The sequence below is a fragment of the Diplotaxodon limnothrissa genome, linkage group LG17 (genome assembly GCF_057381915.1).
Source record: "Diplotaxodon limnothrissa isolate DT_005_m linkage group LG17, D_limnothrissa_male_GT1.1, whole genome shotgun sequence".
Classification (NCBI taxonomy): Eukaryota; Metazoa; Chordata; class Actinopteri; order Cichliformes; family Cichlidae; genus Diplotaxodon; species Diplotaxodon limnothrissa.
Window position 1 is genome coordinate 13,362,979 of NC_140612.1, and position 19,328 is coordinate 13,382,306.

Below are 19,328 nucleotides of genomic sequence, written 5' to 3' on the forward strand. Positions count from 1 at the left end.
ATGGACAAGTGACGTGAAGTGCACTACATCACCACAAAAATTGCGTGTTAGTGTTCGAGCTTTTTTCATGGAGCTTGGTGAAAGGAGAGAACACTTTGAGCTGATCTCTCCTAATAAAGTATTAGACATAACATGCCTAAAAACAATTAAATGTTATTACTATAATGTTCACAAGTCATTTTCTTCATTACAAGGTGTATGCCAAGCAGCTTGCGTACCACAACAGCAAACCTCACCACCGTAGACTCAGGACCTCCTTGTTGTGAGGCAACAGTGCTAATCACATTGTGCTGCCTATAATATAAACAAAACAGAAAATAATCAGGATCACTCTAAAATGTTTTATTTTTAAACTACATTTAAAAGTTTCAGTTGTGCTCAGGTTTGTGAGTTATGGCCTATATTGTGAACAAATACTTGCGAAGTGTTCAAAAGTCTTTTTCTTAGCTGTTAGAAACAGTCATTGGTTGCATTTCTCCCTCCGTCCTTCTAGTGACGCTGTTGCAAGAAAAAACTATTTAGCGCTCACAGGCTTTCCTCTCTTTAGGCAAGCGTGTTTTACTGCTTCTTCTCGCTCGGTTCCCATTGGCCAACTTCATCATGCTTCCTCATACCTAACAGCGTGCAGCAGTTTCCAACTTGGTTTACGGAAGCGGCGGAGGGTCGGTGGTACTCAGACGGTAAATTGACGGAAGCCTTTTGCTGGGTCCGGCTGGTCAGTGAGGCAGCAAACCGTAAACATTCACCCGGTCAGAGATGGCTCAGTGCTTCGAGACTGCCACCGTTAGCTCCGATGTTCATGGAGAGCCGAAGAATGAGAAGAAAGTAGCCGTTATCACCGGCATCACCGGGCAGGTAAAGTTACTGCACTGTGGGATGGGATGGACAAACCCCAGTTTATAAAACCTTGCTTTCCAATGGCGCACTTTAATCGTCACTGCTGGTGAAAGCCTCAGTACCTCCTCGTTCGTGGTTAATTTTGAGAGGAAACGTGTGATTAAAGCTGCCGGTGTCACTTACACCTGTCAGGAGTTAGAAAGGCGGTAATTCACCATCCCATTCAAATGTGCTCTTTGTGTATTTTGCATAGGATTGTTGATGTGTGCGATTTTATGTCGCATTGAAATTCTCCCAGAAAGGGAATTAATTTTGCGTCTCATTCACGCTTTAAGAGAAAACGCTTCTGCTCTTTCTAGTCAGTTGTCTTTGTAGTATACTTCCAAGTTTTCAAGAATGTCGTCAGAGTACACGTTTCTGGCTCTGTGAGTCCACACACAGCCAGTGACAGCGCACTGGTGTCAGATAAAGGGAGTCAAACAGGTAGTTCAGGTGGAACTCGTCATGCTTTCTGGTTTGTCAGCTTTTCAACCTGTTCTGGTCACAGACAACGTGGTGATGTGAACATTTAAATTAAAAAATGACAGAACATGAATGTTTAGGTGTCTCTGTGTAGAATTAACCTTAAACCTTTAAACTCTGTAAACCATCAGCTGAGATTTAAAAAACAACGTAAACAAAAAAAGTTGCCTAAGACTTGAAAGTAGCCACCAGCAATCCTGCAAACCATGCTACACAGTAACCCATGTGTACAAGTTTATGATTACAATACAATACACAGTAAATTACAATAAAATTTGTTGTTTCCAGAGACGCACTGCAGACCGTGAATGGCATAGTGAATGACACACAGCAAACCATAACGAAAGGCAGTGTTGACACTACTCTAGAAACACAAGTCATCGTGTCACATCATCAATTTGTAGACTAGTTTGGACGAAACTATCAGTTACTATAAATTATTTCCATTACTGGTCAGCTGCAAATCCTCTGAACTTACTGCTGTTTAATCATCACATCATTTCCTGGAAAGATAAGCTCCGGGTTGCAACAGCCCATTGAACAAGTTCTTTACTGTGGAGCCGGATGTTTCCTATTCCCAGAGTGATACAAATCTAGCAGCTTAACTGTCAGCATTTATGAAGGATGAAGCACATGTGCTCTTTTTGAACAAAGCAATGTCACCATGACACAGCTTCACACACACAGGTGTTGAGCTGTGATGATAACCAGCTAAGTCAGGCGTGTTTCTTAATTAACTAATAGGGAAATTATGGTGGTTCGGCCAGCAGTGGAAGCACACATAGGCAGTCCATACGCCTGTATAGATAAATAAATAAATGAATATAAGTGGACCAAATATTGTCACATGGTTTGCAGTGACGCATTTACTTGGATTTAACTTGAATCTTTCCCCTGCGTGAACGACAAAGGACGGGGAAAAGCTACAAGTCTACAAAGTCATCAACTGACGTGGACCACAGTAAACAGAACTAGAGATGTAGAAAAAGTCAGCAGGTGGTGCAGCATTCCTAAGTAATAGAAATAAGACACAATTCCATGGAAAATGCATGTACTGTCCAAACTAATAAAAGAGATGCTTCAGTGTTTTACTACAGATGACAAATGTAGCTACTGCTTCATCGTAGAACCTTTAGCAGTCCTAAAGGAAGATTATGTAAAATTAAATTCAAATTTTCCTTATTTCTTACAAACTTAACAGTGTAATTTTTTTATGCCAACAGCTAACAGTAAGTAGACATTAAAGTAAAAAGAAAAAAGAAAATGAAATGAATCACTGAGTGAAGTGGAGTGCAAAACATAAAGGTCCAAATAGGATGCTGAAGCATAGCCAGTTTATTACAGCCTATTTTAAAGCATGCAACTCGAACAAGAAGTAACACTGTGACACTGTGACACATGACATGTTTTAACATTATGCATCTAAAACAACAGGTGATGCCAAAGCTTCTGTAACATCACTCTTCATTCAATATATTCGCATTTATTTCATTTATATTCAGACATTAATTCGATATGGTCAGCCTTTCATTGTAATAAAGAAATAATTAAATACATACATACAAAAAAAAATTGCATTCCCCACACTCTCCTTTATCCCTAAAGCTCGGGTCCTTTACCAGAGGCCTGGGAGATTCTTTGCTGTTCCTGGCACTGCACTCTTCTGAACAGAGATCTCAGACATTGCTTCTGGGATCTGCTGGAGCTGTATGATGTAATACAGAGAGAAGCTAGATAGCTAGGCAAAGGTGTGTTATTGTGGCTGATCCTCACAAACACAAGGAATGGTAACTTTATTTTTAGTTACTACTACTGCTATGTTCCCGGACATTTTCTCAGACTCTTTTTATGGGGATCACCTGCTCATCAAACATGTTAATAATTATAAATGGCTTCAAGCTCACATTCACGCTTGTGTGACTCTGAGGCATTTTTCTGTGATATGTGCACACATTTCTGCATCTTTTTCCCTGGAAACACATACTGTATAGTTTATGTATTTTTGTATTTCAGTTTTCAGTTTGAATCTTTGCATCTCATGGCAATGCATACACTTAAAGCACAACTTTTTAGGGTGTAGTCCCCTTGCTCTCTGTTGATGTGTGTCAAAGAAGCCACAACAATTTCTGTGTGCCCGAGATGTAAGAGTGCCCGAGGTGTAATGGTGGTATTCAGTCCCCCTGAACACACACTTAAAACCTAAAGATTTCCCTGTAGGGTGTATAGTCTCATGTAACTACAGCAGTTAAATGTGTTAGAATTTTAACTCGCCAGTAAGTACTTGAAGTATTTTCCAAAATGTTGTTGAATATAAAAATCATAAAAATCATAAAAATCCAACTCCACTGCATAAAGAGCTTACATCCTGGTCATATGTATGGTTTTGTCATTTTACAACACAGCAGCTCACCAGTCTGACGAGTTTCTAAAGTCCACCATTTAAGGTTAAAATCCCAAAGCAATCTTTGTCTCATATAACTCAGACTTGTATAAACAACGGTCCCATAATGCATTAGTAACACAGTAGTAGGGGTGGGGGAAAAAATCAATACTGTGTAGTATCGTGATATTTTGTTTGCTAATAATGTATCGATACAGGGACAGCAGAAATCGATATTTTGTTACAAAAAAAGTTTTTGTGGACTCTGACTTCAGAGCATGTTGATCAGCTCCTTTTTCTGAGCAAGAATCCTGACATTCCTTCAATGTCCAAATGTGTTTAACTTTTTTTTTTTGGCAGCAATAAACATGACAGTTTACTTATTTTAATTTAAGACAAGTTTTATTTTAATTAAGTTTAAAACTTTTTTATTTAATGTAAAATTATATTTTGTTTTAATTTACTTTCAAATTCTTCAGTTGCTGAAGGGGCTGCATAGTTTTCATAAATTGCATAGTTCAGAATAGCTATAATTGTACCAGATGGTTGCATTCAGTTAAGTTGGACTAGACTGTAATACAAACCGTTCAGTTTGTCAACAATAAAACTGACTGAAATGAGAGAAAGACTGAGTGTGAGACTTTGATATTAGATATAATGAATATTGATAAAGTTTACCTTTATGTACAGAATCTGAATATCGCAAAATATTTTAAAAAATTGCAATAATATGTATGGTGATTCCCACCTCTACACAGTAGTATGTGGATGAATTCAAGTCAGAGTTTATATATTGACATTTAGGTTAGTCCCTAAGAAATGGCTAAGCTAAGAGTGTATTTTGAAAACAGGAGGGAGGGATAGTATCATTTTATTGACATTGCCAGCAATTAAAGAATAAAAACAGCGCTATGCAACACGACATTGGGACAAGTACAAAAACCTGGATACATAGCAGTAGGTGCAGAATTTGGAAGTTTGAGAAGAATCTGATAATCTGATGTCACATCAAAGCAAAGCCAGAGAGCTGCTGTGAAAGCAGGTTTTGTAGTAGCAGAGAAGAAAGAGGAAGAGCTTTTGAAATACTCCACGATTAAAGTGTGCGGCATCTTGTGTCCACAGAAACACAAGCATTTTCAAATGTTGGCTTAAGCACAAATACTGTTGCTGATTGGATGTGTGATCTTGTCTCTGATTTACAAGCACAGTTGATGGAAAAGGGAAAAGATTTCATTGAATACTCTGTGGCTGTGGATGAGAGCACTGACACTACTGACACAGCACAGCTGGCCATCTTCATCTGTGGGGCTGCAGTTTATGTGTCATAGAGGAACGTTTGGGCTTTAAATCATTGCATACTACAACCAGGGCAAAAGGAATCTTTAATGAAGTATCTAAATGTGTAATTGATATGAAACTGCTTGGAACTAATTTATGCGACTAAAAAACAGATGGAGTCGCTGCGAAAAAGGTAGATTTGTAGGAATGATGTGGGAGAAGATGCAGGGGGTGAACAGAACACTATAGTGCAATGGGGCAAAAAGTGGAGGTGTAAGTTGGTTTTTCTGTGCGACATAACTAAGCCTCTTATTACACTAAACCTTCAGCTTGGGGGATGAGGCTGTGTGATCACAGATATGTATGATGCGTATGTATAAGGTCTTTTCAAGTCAGTCAAACGCAGCAAAGGAACTTTGCTCACTTTCCCTATTACCAAACAGTGTCAAGCCAAGTCACCACTACAGTGTTCCCAAATATGCATTTTGCTGATAAAGTGAACACGCTTTGCACTGAGATCACACAGTGCTTTGGTAGCTTTGCAGTGCAGAAATATAATTTTGAACTGGTACGTGATCCATTTAGTGTTGATGTGTAAAAAAAACACCTGTACGAACTTTGCATGTGACAGCTTTGAAAATCTTGCGACTGCAGGTTTACTAGTGCAGAAAGCACATTCAGATGACTCACATGTGTTCTACAGAATTTTTTCATTGCCATTAGCAAAATAATACAGGGTAGGGCTGTGCGATATGACCAAAATCTCATATCCCCGATATAAAACATTTATCGTCCTGACAACGATATAAATCACAAAAACGTAATATTTTCTGTAAATTCTGTGAATCTCGGGCAGCTCGACTTACGTGAACTTTTTCCACCTGCGTGTCCTGTACCTGGAGTCGAGTGTTTTAACCAATGCATAAAACTATATTTTTAGCCACAGGTTGTAACGACCGCCTTTTTCTTTGTATTTATTACGCAGGGAAACGCCTGTTCTAACGTTTGAGTCTAAGGTTTAGTTTTTAGCATCTGACGGCTCGTTTTTGCTTCTCATCCGTAAGCACTGTGAATACTCTTTCACGTGATTCAGTTTATTTTGAAAAGTCTCAACAGGATCTTGAGCTTTATTGTGAAAGGTTTACGTGGAACACAAACAAGCGGACAGCAGAGCCACGCGATGGTTTTACCGTCACTGTTGCTAACCTAAAAACAGGCGCTTGTCCGTCCATAGTGTGGTTATATTAAATATAAGAGAAAGAGAGAACTTGAAGAAATTAATAAAGCCACTACAGTGAAAAAATGTTGCTGTAAACAGTTTATTTTACGACACGACGAAACAAACGATAGCGTAATAGGAAATGGTAGACGTTTTTATATCGTCATCCGATATATATCGTTATATCGAACAGCCCTAATACAGGGTGTATTGTTAGGGTGCATTAATACTTGCTTTACACTCTTTTGTTCACATCAATTTTGTGCTTTCAGCTACGTGTTTCATAACAGGATTGTGAACACACAAAAAAGCTTAAACACTGAAGGAAATAAAAATAATTAAAGATGTTTTTATGTGCAGGTTTAAATGAAATTTTCATTTCCTTTGAGCTCTTCTTTGATCTCCATCAACCTATTAGAGAAATATCTGTATCTAACAGTTGTTTTGTCAACTATTCAGAAGGTTGGTAGTTTGATCCCCAGCTCCTGTGTCTGTACGTTGAAGCGCCCTGTGCAAGACACAACCCTAATGGGATTTTTCAAATGAATAGCTCCCGGGACAAACTGACAAATTCTGGCAATTGTGTCCACTTTTAAAATGTTTTGTTGACTGTTATTCATGAATACTAATTACAAGAAGCTTGCCTAAGAGAGATCTTACCAAGTCACGACTTTCAGGCTTTTTAGAATTGTGCAAACGCCGTTTTAGGGCTGTTTGTTTATTATATAGTGTATTAACATATTTGTTTGGATTTGTGTTCTTAAGTCTGAAAACGTAAAGAGCTGCAGTCTTACACCTGATTTATCCTACCAGTGGCAAAATTACGCTGTAGCCCAACTTACACAGTGGGCCATTTATTTTGTATGCCCCTTATTTTAGCATAACTAATACCACAGTTTAACCAAAGTTCATTTTTAATGTTTCAATGATTCTCTCTCTCTTTTTTTTTACATGAATGTATTTAGATGTTAAGTATTGTGTTGTTTGCTGTAATCAATTTTGTCAGTTTATTAGTAGGTTCAGAAAAATAACTTGCCACCAAGAGCTATAATTATTTGTAAAATGATTAGAAAGTAACAACTTAAGTATTTGCATCATTTGCACACTTTTAATAAATCACTGCATTTGTTTTCCATTTTCTTAGAAAAATGTTAAGGAATGGGGGGGTGGCTCCAGATGGTTGCACAGTACTTCACATTTATCGTTAGGTGTTTCTTACAGGGATAACGAAATAAAGATGGTGCACACCATTGGACTCTAGCGTTTTCTCACTTTTCCGCTAGTTGATTAGTGCGAGCACATTGTGAGCACAGGTCAACATCAAGCGACAGCGAGCTGGTCCTGATGTTATAGTGTTATTATACTATTTGTGTATTCAGTACCAGTGCGTGTTTTGTGTTCCAGCGTGCTTGTTTCCAAATGGAGTGGCTGGAATTGGTCAGATCTGTTCTGAGATGTGTGATGAGATGCTGATGGCGATGTCACACTAGCAGTTTCAAGTGTTAGCCTCTTTAGCCAACCATCATTCTAGATCAGGGGTGCCCAATCCCGGTCCTCGAGAGCTACCGTCCTGCAGCTTTTAGATGCATCCCTACTCCAACACAGCTGAATCAAATGGTTTGATCTCTTCAGCATGCCATCATGTTTGGCAAAGGCCTGATAACAAGCCATTCATTTGATTCAGGTGTGTGGGAACAAGGATGCATCTAAAAGCTGCAGGACGGTAGCTCTCGAGGACCGGGATTGGGCACCCCTGTTCTAGATGCAAAGAGTGTCTAACATACAGCATCACTGGATTAGTTTAGTATAAAGAACAGCTCCTGTTTTCTGACTGTACTGAAGATCATACAGATGGAATTTGTTAGTACTCTGTTATAAAGCTCATAGACTGTAAAGTTATTGCCTACAGATAAAAGGAATAAAGATATAATCTGGGATTTTAACTACTATTTCCAAGATATTCTAATCTAGTCAATTTAATATTAAAGGAAACATAATTTGTGTCAAACTTTCAACATTTTCAATGTATTATAAATGTTATATCGATATGACACGAGAAGATTCTGCTCTCGTTACCTGTTCCTTTACTCATAGTCTTTTTACGTCTCACTCTTCCATGTATTTGTTCTGCTTTATCTAAAGAAGTAGAAATAATATAACCTGTCCATGACCTAGATATCAGTGGTGTGTGTGTATGTCATATGTAGCGTACAGATATAAGAGGAATTTCTGTTGCCATGTGATGATTTGCACTGAAGCAAACTTAAGCAGAAACCTGAGAAATATTTCATGGTAGGGAATAAAAGTAGTCCGTTGACCTTTACCAGAATCCGGCCCTGGAGAGACAACTTTCAGCGGTCTTGGAAAGTCATTTTCAACATCTCACATTCCTTTAACAAGCAAAGGTCCATCTCCCCTCACCCTCTTTAACAGGAAAAAAGAATAACAGTGTTAATTCATTTTTATTTCACCAGTCATGGCTTTACTATTACTGACTACTGAGAGCCTATGCAGGAGGCAAGCAGGCAGGCATCTGGATACAACATCTCAGAAGTCACTTGTCAGGCCACCGGGGTCACTGCGATGCTGTAAATCAGTTGGCTAACTACTGTTCATAAATTTCAGGGCAACACGCTGCTCGGCCTGAATACTTTTGACTGCTGTCTTGGTGTGAAGTATTGGGTTGAGAGAGTGTGAGGTATGGGAGACCACCTGAGTGCCAAGGCAAAGCTGTGGAGCTGGGCAGGGGTTCTGGTTGATAGTGTGGTTTTTTTATTAGCTGGGGTTACAAAGAGGACAGGTTCACCTTCTCTGTTCCACAGTAAAACTTTACTTTGGCTTTGAGACCAGCACTTCTTTCTTCAACCCCTCTGGTTGGGAAAACAGCACTAGATTGCAGTATGACCCCGCAAGCTTTTTGATGTTCAACCTACAGGCCTCTTTCCTTCATCCTTTGTTGGTGTTTTATACACTCTCATTCCTTCCTTGCCTCCTTCCCTAGACTCCACTGTTAGCAACACTGGATAGAGTGTTTGCCTGTGCCAGTAATAATAATCATAAAGCTAAGAATCCGTGCACACATCTCCGCTGTTGCTCATAACGGCTGCTGATGGCTCCTTAAAGGCCGAGTCCTCCTCTGAATGAAGTCTGTCAGCTTCTATTTATTCAGGAAAAGAGATGTAAGCCAAGTCCAGCTGCAGTTAGTTGTAAATGGTAAAAAACATAGGTGCATCTACTACAAATTCTCATGAGTTCTCGACGTCAGAGGTCAAGTTTTCTGAAAATCCTGCGAATGCGATAACCAGAGAATGAGGCGACGTAGGCTTTTGAAATTGATACCACAGGTGTAGCTACAGCCTCTTTTCCACTAGCACCGGCTCAGCTCAGCTCGACTACTCATTTTTGGTCTTTTCCCCTTACAATAGATTAGCGCCTAATGTGCGTGGGGTTGTTATAGCAATGCGTCTGAAAGTCCTAAGATGATGTCATTTGTATGCGACATAAGATAAGAGATAAGATAAGATAAGATAGAACTTTATTAATCCCTCGGGTGGGTTCCTCTGGGAAATTCGACTTCCAAAAAGCACAGCAACGACCGAAGTTACAGTTACAGAATTGTTATATATATATATATATATATACACACACACACACACACACACACACACACACACACACACACACACACACACACACACACACACACACACACACACACACACATATATATAAATACAGAGACAAATATAAATAAAATATACAAAGGGGATAAATAGAATAAATAGGAATAAAAAATAAAAAATAAACGCACACATAAACGCAGCTCAACAATGGAGGATGTCCGCTGCTTGGTCTACAGCTCAACTCGGGGTCCTCAGCGTTGGTTTTTGTGTCACGGTTTCCCTGATTGCTGGGTTTCAAAAATTTTAGCTTTGTGAAGGAGTTCCTCTCATTACTCGTTGAGTGACAACATTGAGCGGCATGCAGCGTGACATCACATTTTCTGATTGACTCAGCTGTACTTGGAACCCCAGTACCAAGTACTACTCCTTAATGGAAAACCCTAAAAGTCGAGTTGAAGAAAAATGCTTTACTAAAATTCTCGGATGAGTTTGAAGATCAAAGGTCAGACAAGATCAGTTTTTTTTTTTTTTTTAATTACTAGGATGTTCACATTGATACCACAGGTATCTACGTCTGTCAAGTTATTCAGTGATTCTTACTTTAGTAGAAGGCAGGTATATTGTATATTTTCCAGCTCTGCATCGTTATCCCTTTGAACACAAGGACATTTTAGATGAGCCTTGTGATATATTAACCGTCATGCCACTATTTTCATTTCATGTTTCATTGGCATGTTAGAAGGACTGCACAGCACATACTTTAGTTTTTTGATACGGTTTGTGTCCTGAGGGCTAGAAGAGTTAAGTGACCTCAGTTATAGTATGGCCATGGAAAGTCCTTGTTTCTAATGTAACTGTATACACATACCACATGCTTCCAGCTGAAAGTCCAACCACTAATTAGTGTGCAAGAAATGTGAAACTGCATGTAAGTGCACACAAACACACTCCTGTATGTGGTATGTTAGTACTTAACACACACTGGTAAAATAAATCAGTCTGAAATGACTTGTCAGGTCAGGTAGTCAAACACGGCCTGCTGTGGTTTTCTTTTTCAAAAATAGAAAAGTGGCTGCGAGGGTGTCCTAAATATGTGCAAGAGCAGGGAAACAAACTGAGTGACAGAAAATTAAAAGGGACAGTTTTGACAGTTAACTGAAAATCTTAAACTCACTTAAACATAAGGTTTGCATAAGATTTTTTTTTTCCTTAGATTTAAGTCACACACAAAAAAAGACTTTTTGACTTTAGTCTTTGATCTTTTACTGCTCTAAATTAAAAATAGTGTCCGTAGATCTTAAGGCTGTGGGTCCTTGCGCAGCTTCTTAATTGCTTCTGCGAGTGCTGTTCACTCATTATTTCAGGGACATGCCTGAATGGTCCTAAAGTAGAGGAAAGAGATTCAGGCTGCTCTTCATGTAGCACACCAAATGTTCCTACTTAATGCAGTGTGTGAGTCTGCGTGTGCACAGGGTTTTGTGTATCGTGGTCTGTGATTACAGCTTCATTATACCATATCAGGCCTAATTGCAGACTAGTGGCGTGCTTGGCAGCTTCTGCCTGTGGTCTAAAGAAAACACATTAGAGTGATGCATTTGTAGCTTATGCACAATGACAAATAAATCCATGTATGGCCCCTGTGTTTACATAAATCATGTTGGTAAGCACACAGGCTAAGCCCTTAAAATTTCAGACTGGGAATAAAAACGTTTTCCATTTGGGCTTTTTCTGCTTAATGTTGGACAGGTGATATCAACTTACTTTGGTATTTTAGGTCACAAAGCTGACCCAGGGAAAGAACTGGATACAAAATCTCACTTCACCAGCAGGGGGTACCAAACTCACAGTGTTCATGTTTGTCCAAAAACATCAGGCTCTTTGGTTAAAGCCATGAGCATGGCTGTGTTGTTCTAAGTAATGCTTGAAGACATCAGAAGAAGAACTGTTTGGTCAAAACCAGGTTAAAAAAACCTTGGATTTATTAACTGGGTTAAAATCACTGGATGGTGTGTTTTTGTTTGTTTGTTTGTTGTTGTTGTGTTTTAATTTTTGACTTGTATTTTTTATTGGATGTCTTAAACCTGTTCTAAACAGTTTGGCGTCTAGCATACACAATTAGTTCATAATGTATTTTTAATGTGTATTACAGTGTAAATAACACTTTCAGGCTGTTTATAAGTAAAACAGTTCAGATTATCAAAATAAATACATTTTATTTTTTAATACTTCACCTCATTCTTCATTTTGAACTGTATATTGTGACTCAAATCAGAAGTTTAACCCTAAAAATTTGGGTTTTAATATTTGTGTATGCAAGTTAATGTTGTATTCTTTAATGCTTAAGTAGCAAAGCGATCTAAAGTCTAATCTGATTTACTTATTTATTCAAATTTATGTTGCTACTTTACTTTAGGGTCTGAGGGAAATACAGTGCTGTACGTCTGTGCACTACAGCAGGAGCACATCATGTTTTTAAGTGTATTTAAAGTGAAAAAGCAAAAACTGAATTACTTTCCTCTAACCCCGGACTCATGGTTCTGATACAGAGGCCTCTTAATGAAACCACACGATGATGATCCGTTAACAATTGTAATATTGATGCTGATTGGGGATAATGATAGCACTCGTGCCACATTTTAAACACAAGGATGGATTTAACTGTTCAGCATTGACATTTGCTTTTTTTCTGCCTTTCTCCTGATCTTTTTATCACTGAATGTATTTGGCCTTAATCTTTGTTTTGCGTTCTTTAGCGTTACGTTCACTGACATTTCATTAGGATAGAACTTTAAGTGTATGGATTTCCAGTAAATCTAGATAAATCTAGTTACTATTATTATTATATCACGTAATTATGCACAGTATTTGTGTAACACTTAAATGCTGAACATGCCCTTATGTTATTTGATTTACTACTTGCAGCACCTTTGCTTACAACAAATATCTCCACAGGTATGCATATATACAATATGCATTTACACATAAATAAACATTTGTCACATTGTTGGACTAAACTGTACTTCGAAGATTTAATCGGGTGGAGATTTAAACTTCAAAGTCTGTTTGGCATTAGATTACTGCAAGTGTAACACCACCCTGTCAGGTGATAAATATGGTGGTCACACCTGTACGTGTGTTGACATTTGTGCTCCTCCTGCAGAATTACTTACTGCAGATACTCATTGAGATTCTGAGGTCAGACTCAGAATTAGCTTTCAGATGTGAGACAGTCACTGCTTGGCTTACCCTTCATACGCCTGTCACCGAGCAGCCTCTTTTTAATACAATACAAGCACTATAGCTTTGGAGAAGAGTGATCATATTGTGTCATAGGTGTAAATGAATCTTTGTGGTGTGGCATTGACCTGGCAGGTGAACGTGCGTGTACTTGCCCCCCTCACTCGCAGCAAGCGCCAGGCTCCCCATAACAGGAAACGGCGAGGTGAGGCCAGGGTTTATGGGCTAATATGGCCTCAAAGGAGCCTCTTGTTTTGAAACAGAGCTGTAGCTCTTCAGACTTGTTTTCCATATTGGTCTGGCATGGAACGCATTGACCCTGGCAAACGGGCAGGAAAACATGACACCGGCCGGAGCTTTGAACGCCGTGGGGACGGGTGAGGGGCTGCCAGCGTCCATGCCCATCTCCCACGTGGATTTAGCCAGAAACAGGTTGGGCATCAGTGCCAACTTACTGCCAGGTTGCTCAACCTGCAGATACAGGATCTTTAAGTAGGCATGTAGTGTAGTACAGAGGGCTGCAGCTATAATCTGTTAATTAATCATCTGGTCTATATGTCGAGCAAACCTTTGCAAAGGGCCACAATGTATTTATCTCACTGTGTTTGAAACGCCAGTTTTTACTAATAAGGCGAAGAAATATTATACAATTATTAATACAAATGAAATAGCTGTTGGTTTTAATTAACCTACACCAGTTATTGGTGCAGTTATTGTATGTCATCCTGCACCAGAATGGCCATTACATAATTGTGTTTTAAAAACCAAAAGGAACTAGTGATTTGGACCTGACTGCAAAAAGAGACAGAGAGCAACTTTTCAGGGTAACTCCACCCTAGAGCATACACTGCTTCATCCGCCTTTTTGACCGCAATGGGGACCAAAAATCAACAAAGGGTTGTATTCAGTAAGACGATACTACAGATTAAGCTTAACATTGGGGTTTGTCAAAGGGGGGAAAAATATCGTTATAATTGTTATTTGTAAAGTAATGTTTTGGATTATTTATCTGGTTGGGGCAGTTGCTATTGCTGACATCCAGAAATGAGGCACGAGTATGTAAGTGAGAAAACAAGCACACTTTGAACTTAAATTCACCTTTTTTTCCGGTCACATCCAGTATTTGTGCCGTTATTGTCTCTTCAGTGATCCGTCATCTCTCAGGCCTTTGTGTGTTTGCTTTTCACGCCGTCTTTTACCGTTCGCCACGTTTGCCTTGAGCTGTGGTCAAATGGCGTTGTTTCACAAACTGGTTTGATATGAGACGACGCCTTCATCAGGTTTTACTATGTAAAATCAGCCGTCAGAAATGTGCTTTGAGAAGTACATAAACAAGGTCACCCAGGCCTTACTACGACTACCTTGGATATTTTGCAAGAATCTGATCAATTCTGTGACACTCGTACTGTCATTTATGCTTTTGTTTCCTCACGTTTAAATTATTGAAATGGTCTTCCTATGGGCGTCAATCAGAAAGCATTAAAATGGCTTCAGATTGTACAAAATGCTACAGCAATTCTGATTACAATACCCAAGAAAAAGGAACAGATTTTATGCCTTTACACTGTTGTTGTTATAATTATTATTACTATTACTGTCACTTAAAAGTGCGTGTAGCCCAAGACACCACCATCCTGGTGCTGAGTGCAGGTTCCTGCATGCTCCCCAACCTCTAGTAGCCTTTCCTTCTGCGGTCCTTTCCCCCCCCACCTTCACCGTTTCCCCCAGACATGAGGAGGAAGCCTCAGGCTGGCATCTTGGCAGTGTGGCCATACGTGTGTGTGCGTGTGCATGTGTGTGCGTGTGAGGGGGATTGAGGGATGGATGCCATGACTGGGTTGGAATGTTCCACAGTGTTCCAGAACGTGTGGTCGGAAAATCTGAGCAAGTAAAAAGACATGGAGTAACATGGGTGAGGGGAACAAGACCTTATTGACAGTGATCGTGCTCTCACATCACCAGCACACGTACACAAACACACACACACGTTTCAAAGTAGGTCCAGTGTGTGCCCAGCGATCCTGATCCATGTGGACGTCATGCCTGACGATCCCAGGATCCAGTATTAGCCAGTACTGAAGTATTTAATTTCAACACCGTAGTAGAGACTCTGGAATTTTTATTTTACTTATTTATTTATTATTTGACTGCTAATTTTATTTTTCTTCCCTCAACAACATACCACAAATTTAAATCCAAAGTTGACCTCAAGCTTAATTGTGACTTAATGTGTTAGCTTAGGTCATAGACACATCGCCAGAAATGTAACTCTTATTGGACTGAACAAGAGAAAATACTATTTTATTTATCATGCCACAAGAATCTATTTCTTTTTTCTCTGATAAATCACTTGTGTCCTTTAATTATATTCCTAAATCCTCAGTTTTAGTAGGAGCATTGAATTTGAATCTCTGGAGTCCGTAGAGGAAATAAAAGGTGCTCTAACACGTCAAACATTTTCTCATCCTGTAATCATTTAAACGTTGTGATAAAATTAATTCAGCCGAAATGGGCGGTGAATGTTTTATCGTGTTTTGGTTGTGTTGCTGTGATTTGGTGTGTATGTGTGAATCACACTCTTTGTCTTTGCAGTGTTATTTGACAGGTCTTAACTGGTGTTGTCTTGTGCTTTTTCAGGATGGTTCCTACCTGGCGGAGTTCCTGCTCGCTAAAGGCTATGAGGTAAAATAAAAATCCCCTCTGTACACATATACACGCACGCACACATGCACAGATGCACATATGTGCGCAGATACTTGTGAATGCCAACATACACACAGAACGACATTCTGTGTGTATGTTGCCGCAGTTTGTGGGTATTCCCGAGGGAGTGTGACGTATCTTGACAGTCAGCTACTTACACTGGCTGACTCACACCTCACCCTGATAAGGCCCCTAGTGCAGCATGAGCTTTTTAACCCCTGTCCTTTTACCCCAGGTCAAACCATTAACAGGGAAATGGTTGTTATTAGACAGCCATACGAGTGAGGTCACTAGCTTTCACCTGCTGTTCAGTGTGCTCAGGAACACGCAAAGTCAACAGTCTGTCAGTGAACTCAGAGGCTAACAATGGTTTCTTTTTCTTTCTTTCTTTTTAAGTTGTTTAAAGTTGTGTGTGTGGGAGGCATTAATATGTGTCTGTGCTGCTGGGTGAGATTGGATGGGTGAATTCTAAAAATGGAATGGACAGGATAGAGAAATAATGTTCTTCTCATAGAGAAAAAGTATCAAAAACTAGAGTAATATTACTTTTGTGACCCAACAAGACAAGAAGAAGCACTGGAAGTTAAGAAACCGGTTGTATTGCACCCTGGTCTCTTACTAAACTTCAGTTTTCCACTGGCAGTGTTTTGAGCTGTGCCCAAAGTGGGAAGAGGACGCTGGCTTATTGCAGATCTAGAAAAGGAGCTGGCTTATGCTGAGACTTTTCCATAGTGGCCAAACTAATACTGGTGTAATCAGAACAAAATCTTTGAGTCTTATGTAATCAGAAGTTTTTGGTTTCTCTATCCCGTCCATTGCCCAGAGACCTTGAAGTATATGTGAACTGTATTCAGGTAAAGAGTTTATGTGGAGGGCAAAGAGTGAAGCCGTATGCTGCATTTGTAGTGTAGTCGTGGCTACAGAAGGTCACACGTACGTTAACATACATGTTTCAGGAGTTTTCATTACATCTCCTGACAGTCGCAGCATGACTTCACTTCCCCTCTGATGTGCAGGAGAAACACCTAGCTTTAGGGCTGTGCGATATGACCAAAATCTCATATCCCGATATAAGACATATATCGTCCGATAACAATATAAATCACAAAAAATTAACATTTTCTGTAAATTCTGTGAATCTCGGGCAGCTCGACTTGCGTGGAGTGTTTCCAGCTGGGCGTTGTGTACTTGGAGTCGAGTGTTTTAACTGATGCGTGAAACTACAGGGTGGGCCATTTATATGGATACACTGTAATAAAATGGGAATGGTTGGTGATATTAAAGTCCTGTTTGTGGCACATTAGTATATGTGAGGGGGCAAACTCCTCCAGATGGGTGGTGACCATGGTGGCCATTTAGAAGTCGGCCATCTTGGATACAACTTTTGTTTTTTCAATAGGAAGAGTCCATGTGACACATCAAACTTATGTCACAAGAAAAACAATGGTGTGCTTGGTTTCAACGTAACTTTATTCTTTCATGAGTTATTTACAAGTTTCTGACCACTTATAAAATGTGTTCAATGTGCTGCCCATTGTGTTGGATTGTCAATGCAACCCTCTTCTCCCACTCTTCACACACTGATAGCAACACCGCAGGAGAAATGCCAGCACAGGCATCCAGTATCCGTAGTTTCAGGTGCTGCACATCTCGTATCTTCACACCATAGACAATTGCCTTCAGATGACCCCAAAGATAAAAGTCTAAGGGGGTCAGATCGGGAGACCTTGGGGGCCATTCAGCTGGCCCACGACGACCAATCCACTTTCCAGGAAACTGCTCATCTAGGAATGCTCGGACCTGGCACCCATAATGTGGTGGTGCACCATCTTGCTGGAAAAACTCAGGGAACGTGCCAGCTTCAGTGCACAAAGAGGGAAACACATCATCATGTAGCAATTTCAAATATCCAGTGGCCTTGAGGTTTCCATTGATAAAGAATGGACCCACTACCGTTGTACCCCATATACCACACCAAACCATCACTTTTGTTGTTCCAACAGTCTTGGAGGGATCCATCCAATGTGGGTTAGTGTCAGACCAATAACGGTGGTTTTGTTTGTTAACTTCACCATTTACATAAGTTTGCCTCATCACTGAACAAAATCTTCTGCGTGAACTGAGGGTCCTGTTCCAATTTTTGTTTTGCCCATTCTGCAAATTCATCTGGGTCATCCTCGTTGAGATGCTGCAGTAGCTGGAGTTTGTAACGGTGCCATTTGTGAGTAGCTAATATCCGCCGAAGGGATGTTCAACTAATGCCACTCTCCAGTGACATGCAGCGAGTGCTACGCTGTGGGCTCTTGCTGACTGAAGCTAGGACAGCCACTGATGTTTCTTCATTAGTGACAGTTTTTTTTGCGTCCACATTTTGGCAAATCCAACACTGAACCAGTTTCACGAAACTTAGCAAGCAGTTTGCTAACTGTAGCACGGGAGATGGGTGGTCTCGTAGGGTGTCTTGCATTGAAATCTGCTGCAATGACCCGGTTACTGTGTTCACCAGATATCAACACAATTTCGATCCGCTCCTCACGTGTTAACCTCTTCGACATGTCAATGGTTGTGAACAAAGAGAAACTTGTAAATAACTCATGAAAGAATAAAGTTACGTTGAAACCAAGCACACCATTGTTTTTCTTGTGACATTACCAATAAGTTTGATGTGTCACATGGCCCTCATCCTATTGAAAAAAACAAAAGCTCCAGGTTTGGGATGCTGATGTGGAAGGGTTGGAGGTGCTGTGAGGAGTGGCATTAAAGAGGAGTGCACAGGCAGGCAGGAAGTGCACAGTGAATAAAGGAAGTGAGGTCAGGGAACAGCGTCCCACTAATGGACTCCCCTTGGATCAGGTCCTGTTATCTTCCCTGAGCAGACCTTCCTCTAAGAATGTGGAGTACAGATCACAGATCACAGGCAGCGAAAAAACAAAACAAAATGTTGAGGTGGAGCCATTAAACATAATGCTATTATATCAATGTATGCAGTGAAACAGATTGTGGCAGTTCCAGTGATCTGTCAAAGATAAGAGCCAGTTTCCTTATTATTAGGCTTTGACTACTGGAACTAGAGAAATAGCTGGGAAACGTTAAAAAACTTTTACGGCAAATTGTAAATTACAGGCAAGTCCAATCTGTTTTGACTCTTTGTACCAGCGGGCATCCAGCAAAGATTCCACCGACAGGTCAGTGTTTAGTTCTAACAAATGTAAAAAGAAACCAAAGGCAACAGCAAGTCACACAGAAATCTGCAAAAATCTGTGATGCTTAGTGGAGGGGCCATCGCAATTTGTAAGGGTGTGGATGCCTTTGGGTCACTGAGAGATTAAAGACATGAAAATGATATCCAGGCATTTTTACTGAAGAACTTCAGTGAGTCAGGTGAAATTTAGGACTGATGCAGGAAGACAATGACTCAGCGCACACACGGACAGAATAACTGAAAATGAAAATCCCAGAAATACAAATGAATTGAATCTCTTTTGTTTGTAAAAGGAATGTACCAAAATTCCTCCTCATTGTTTTGGAA

The 19,328-nt window shown here is 39.9% G+C and overlaps 1 protein-coding gene across 1 annotated transcript in view; it reads left to right on the forward strand.

Moving 5' to 3' along the window:
* The first annotated feature begins 670 nt into the window (after positions 1 to 670).
* gmds (GDP-mannose 4,6-dehydratase) overlaps positions 671 to 19,328 on the forward strand; it is a 201,305-nt gene continuing 182,647 nt past the window's right edge. The window contains exons 1-2 of the mRNA XM_085375860.1: positions 671 to 855; positions 15,734 to 15,778. Of these exons, the coding sequence (XP_085231986.1) occupies positions 757 to 855; positions 15,734 to 15,778 (144 nt within the window). The 5' untranslated portion in view covers positions 671 to 756. The remainder of the gene's footprint in view (positions 856 to 15,733; positions 15,779 to 19,328) is intronic.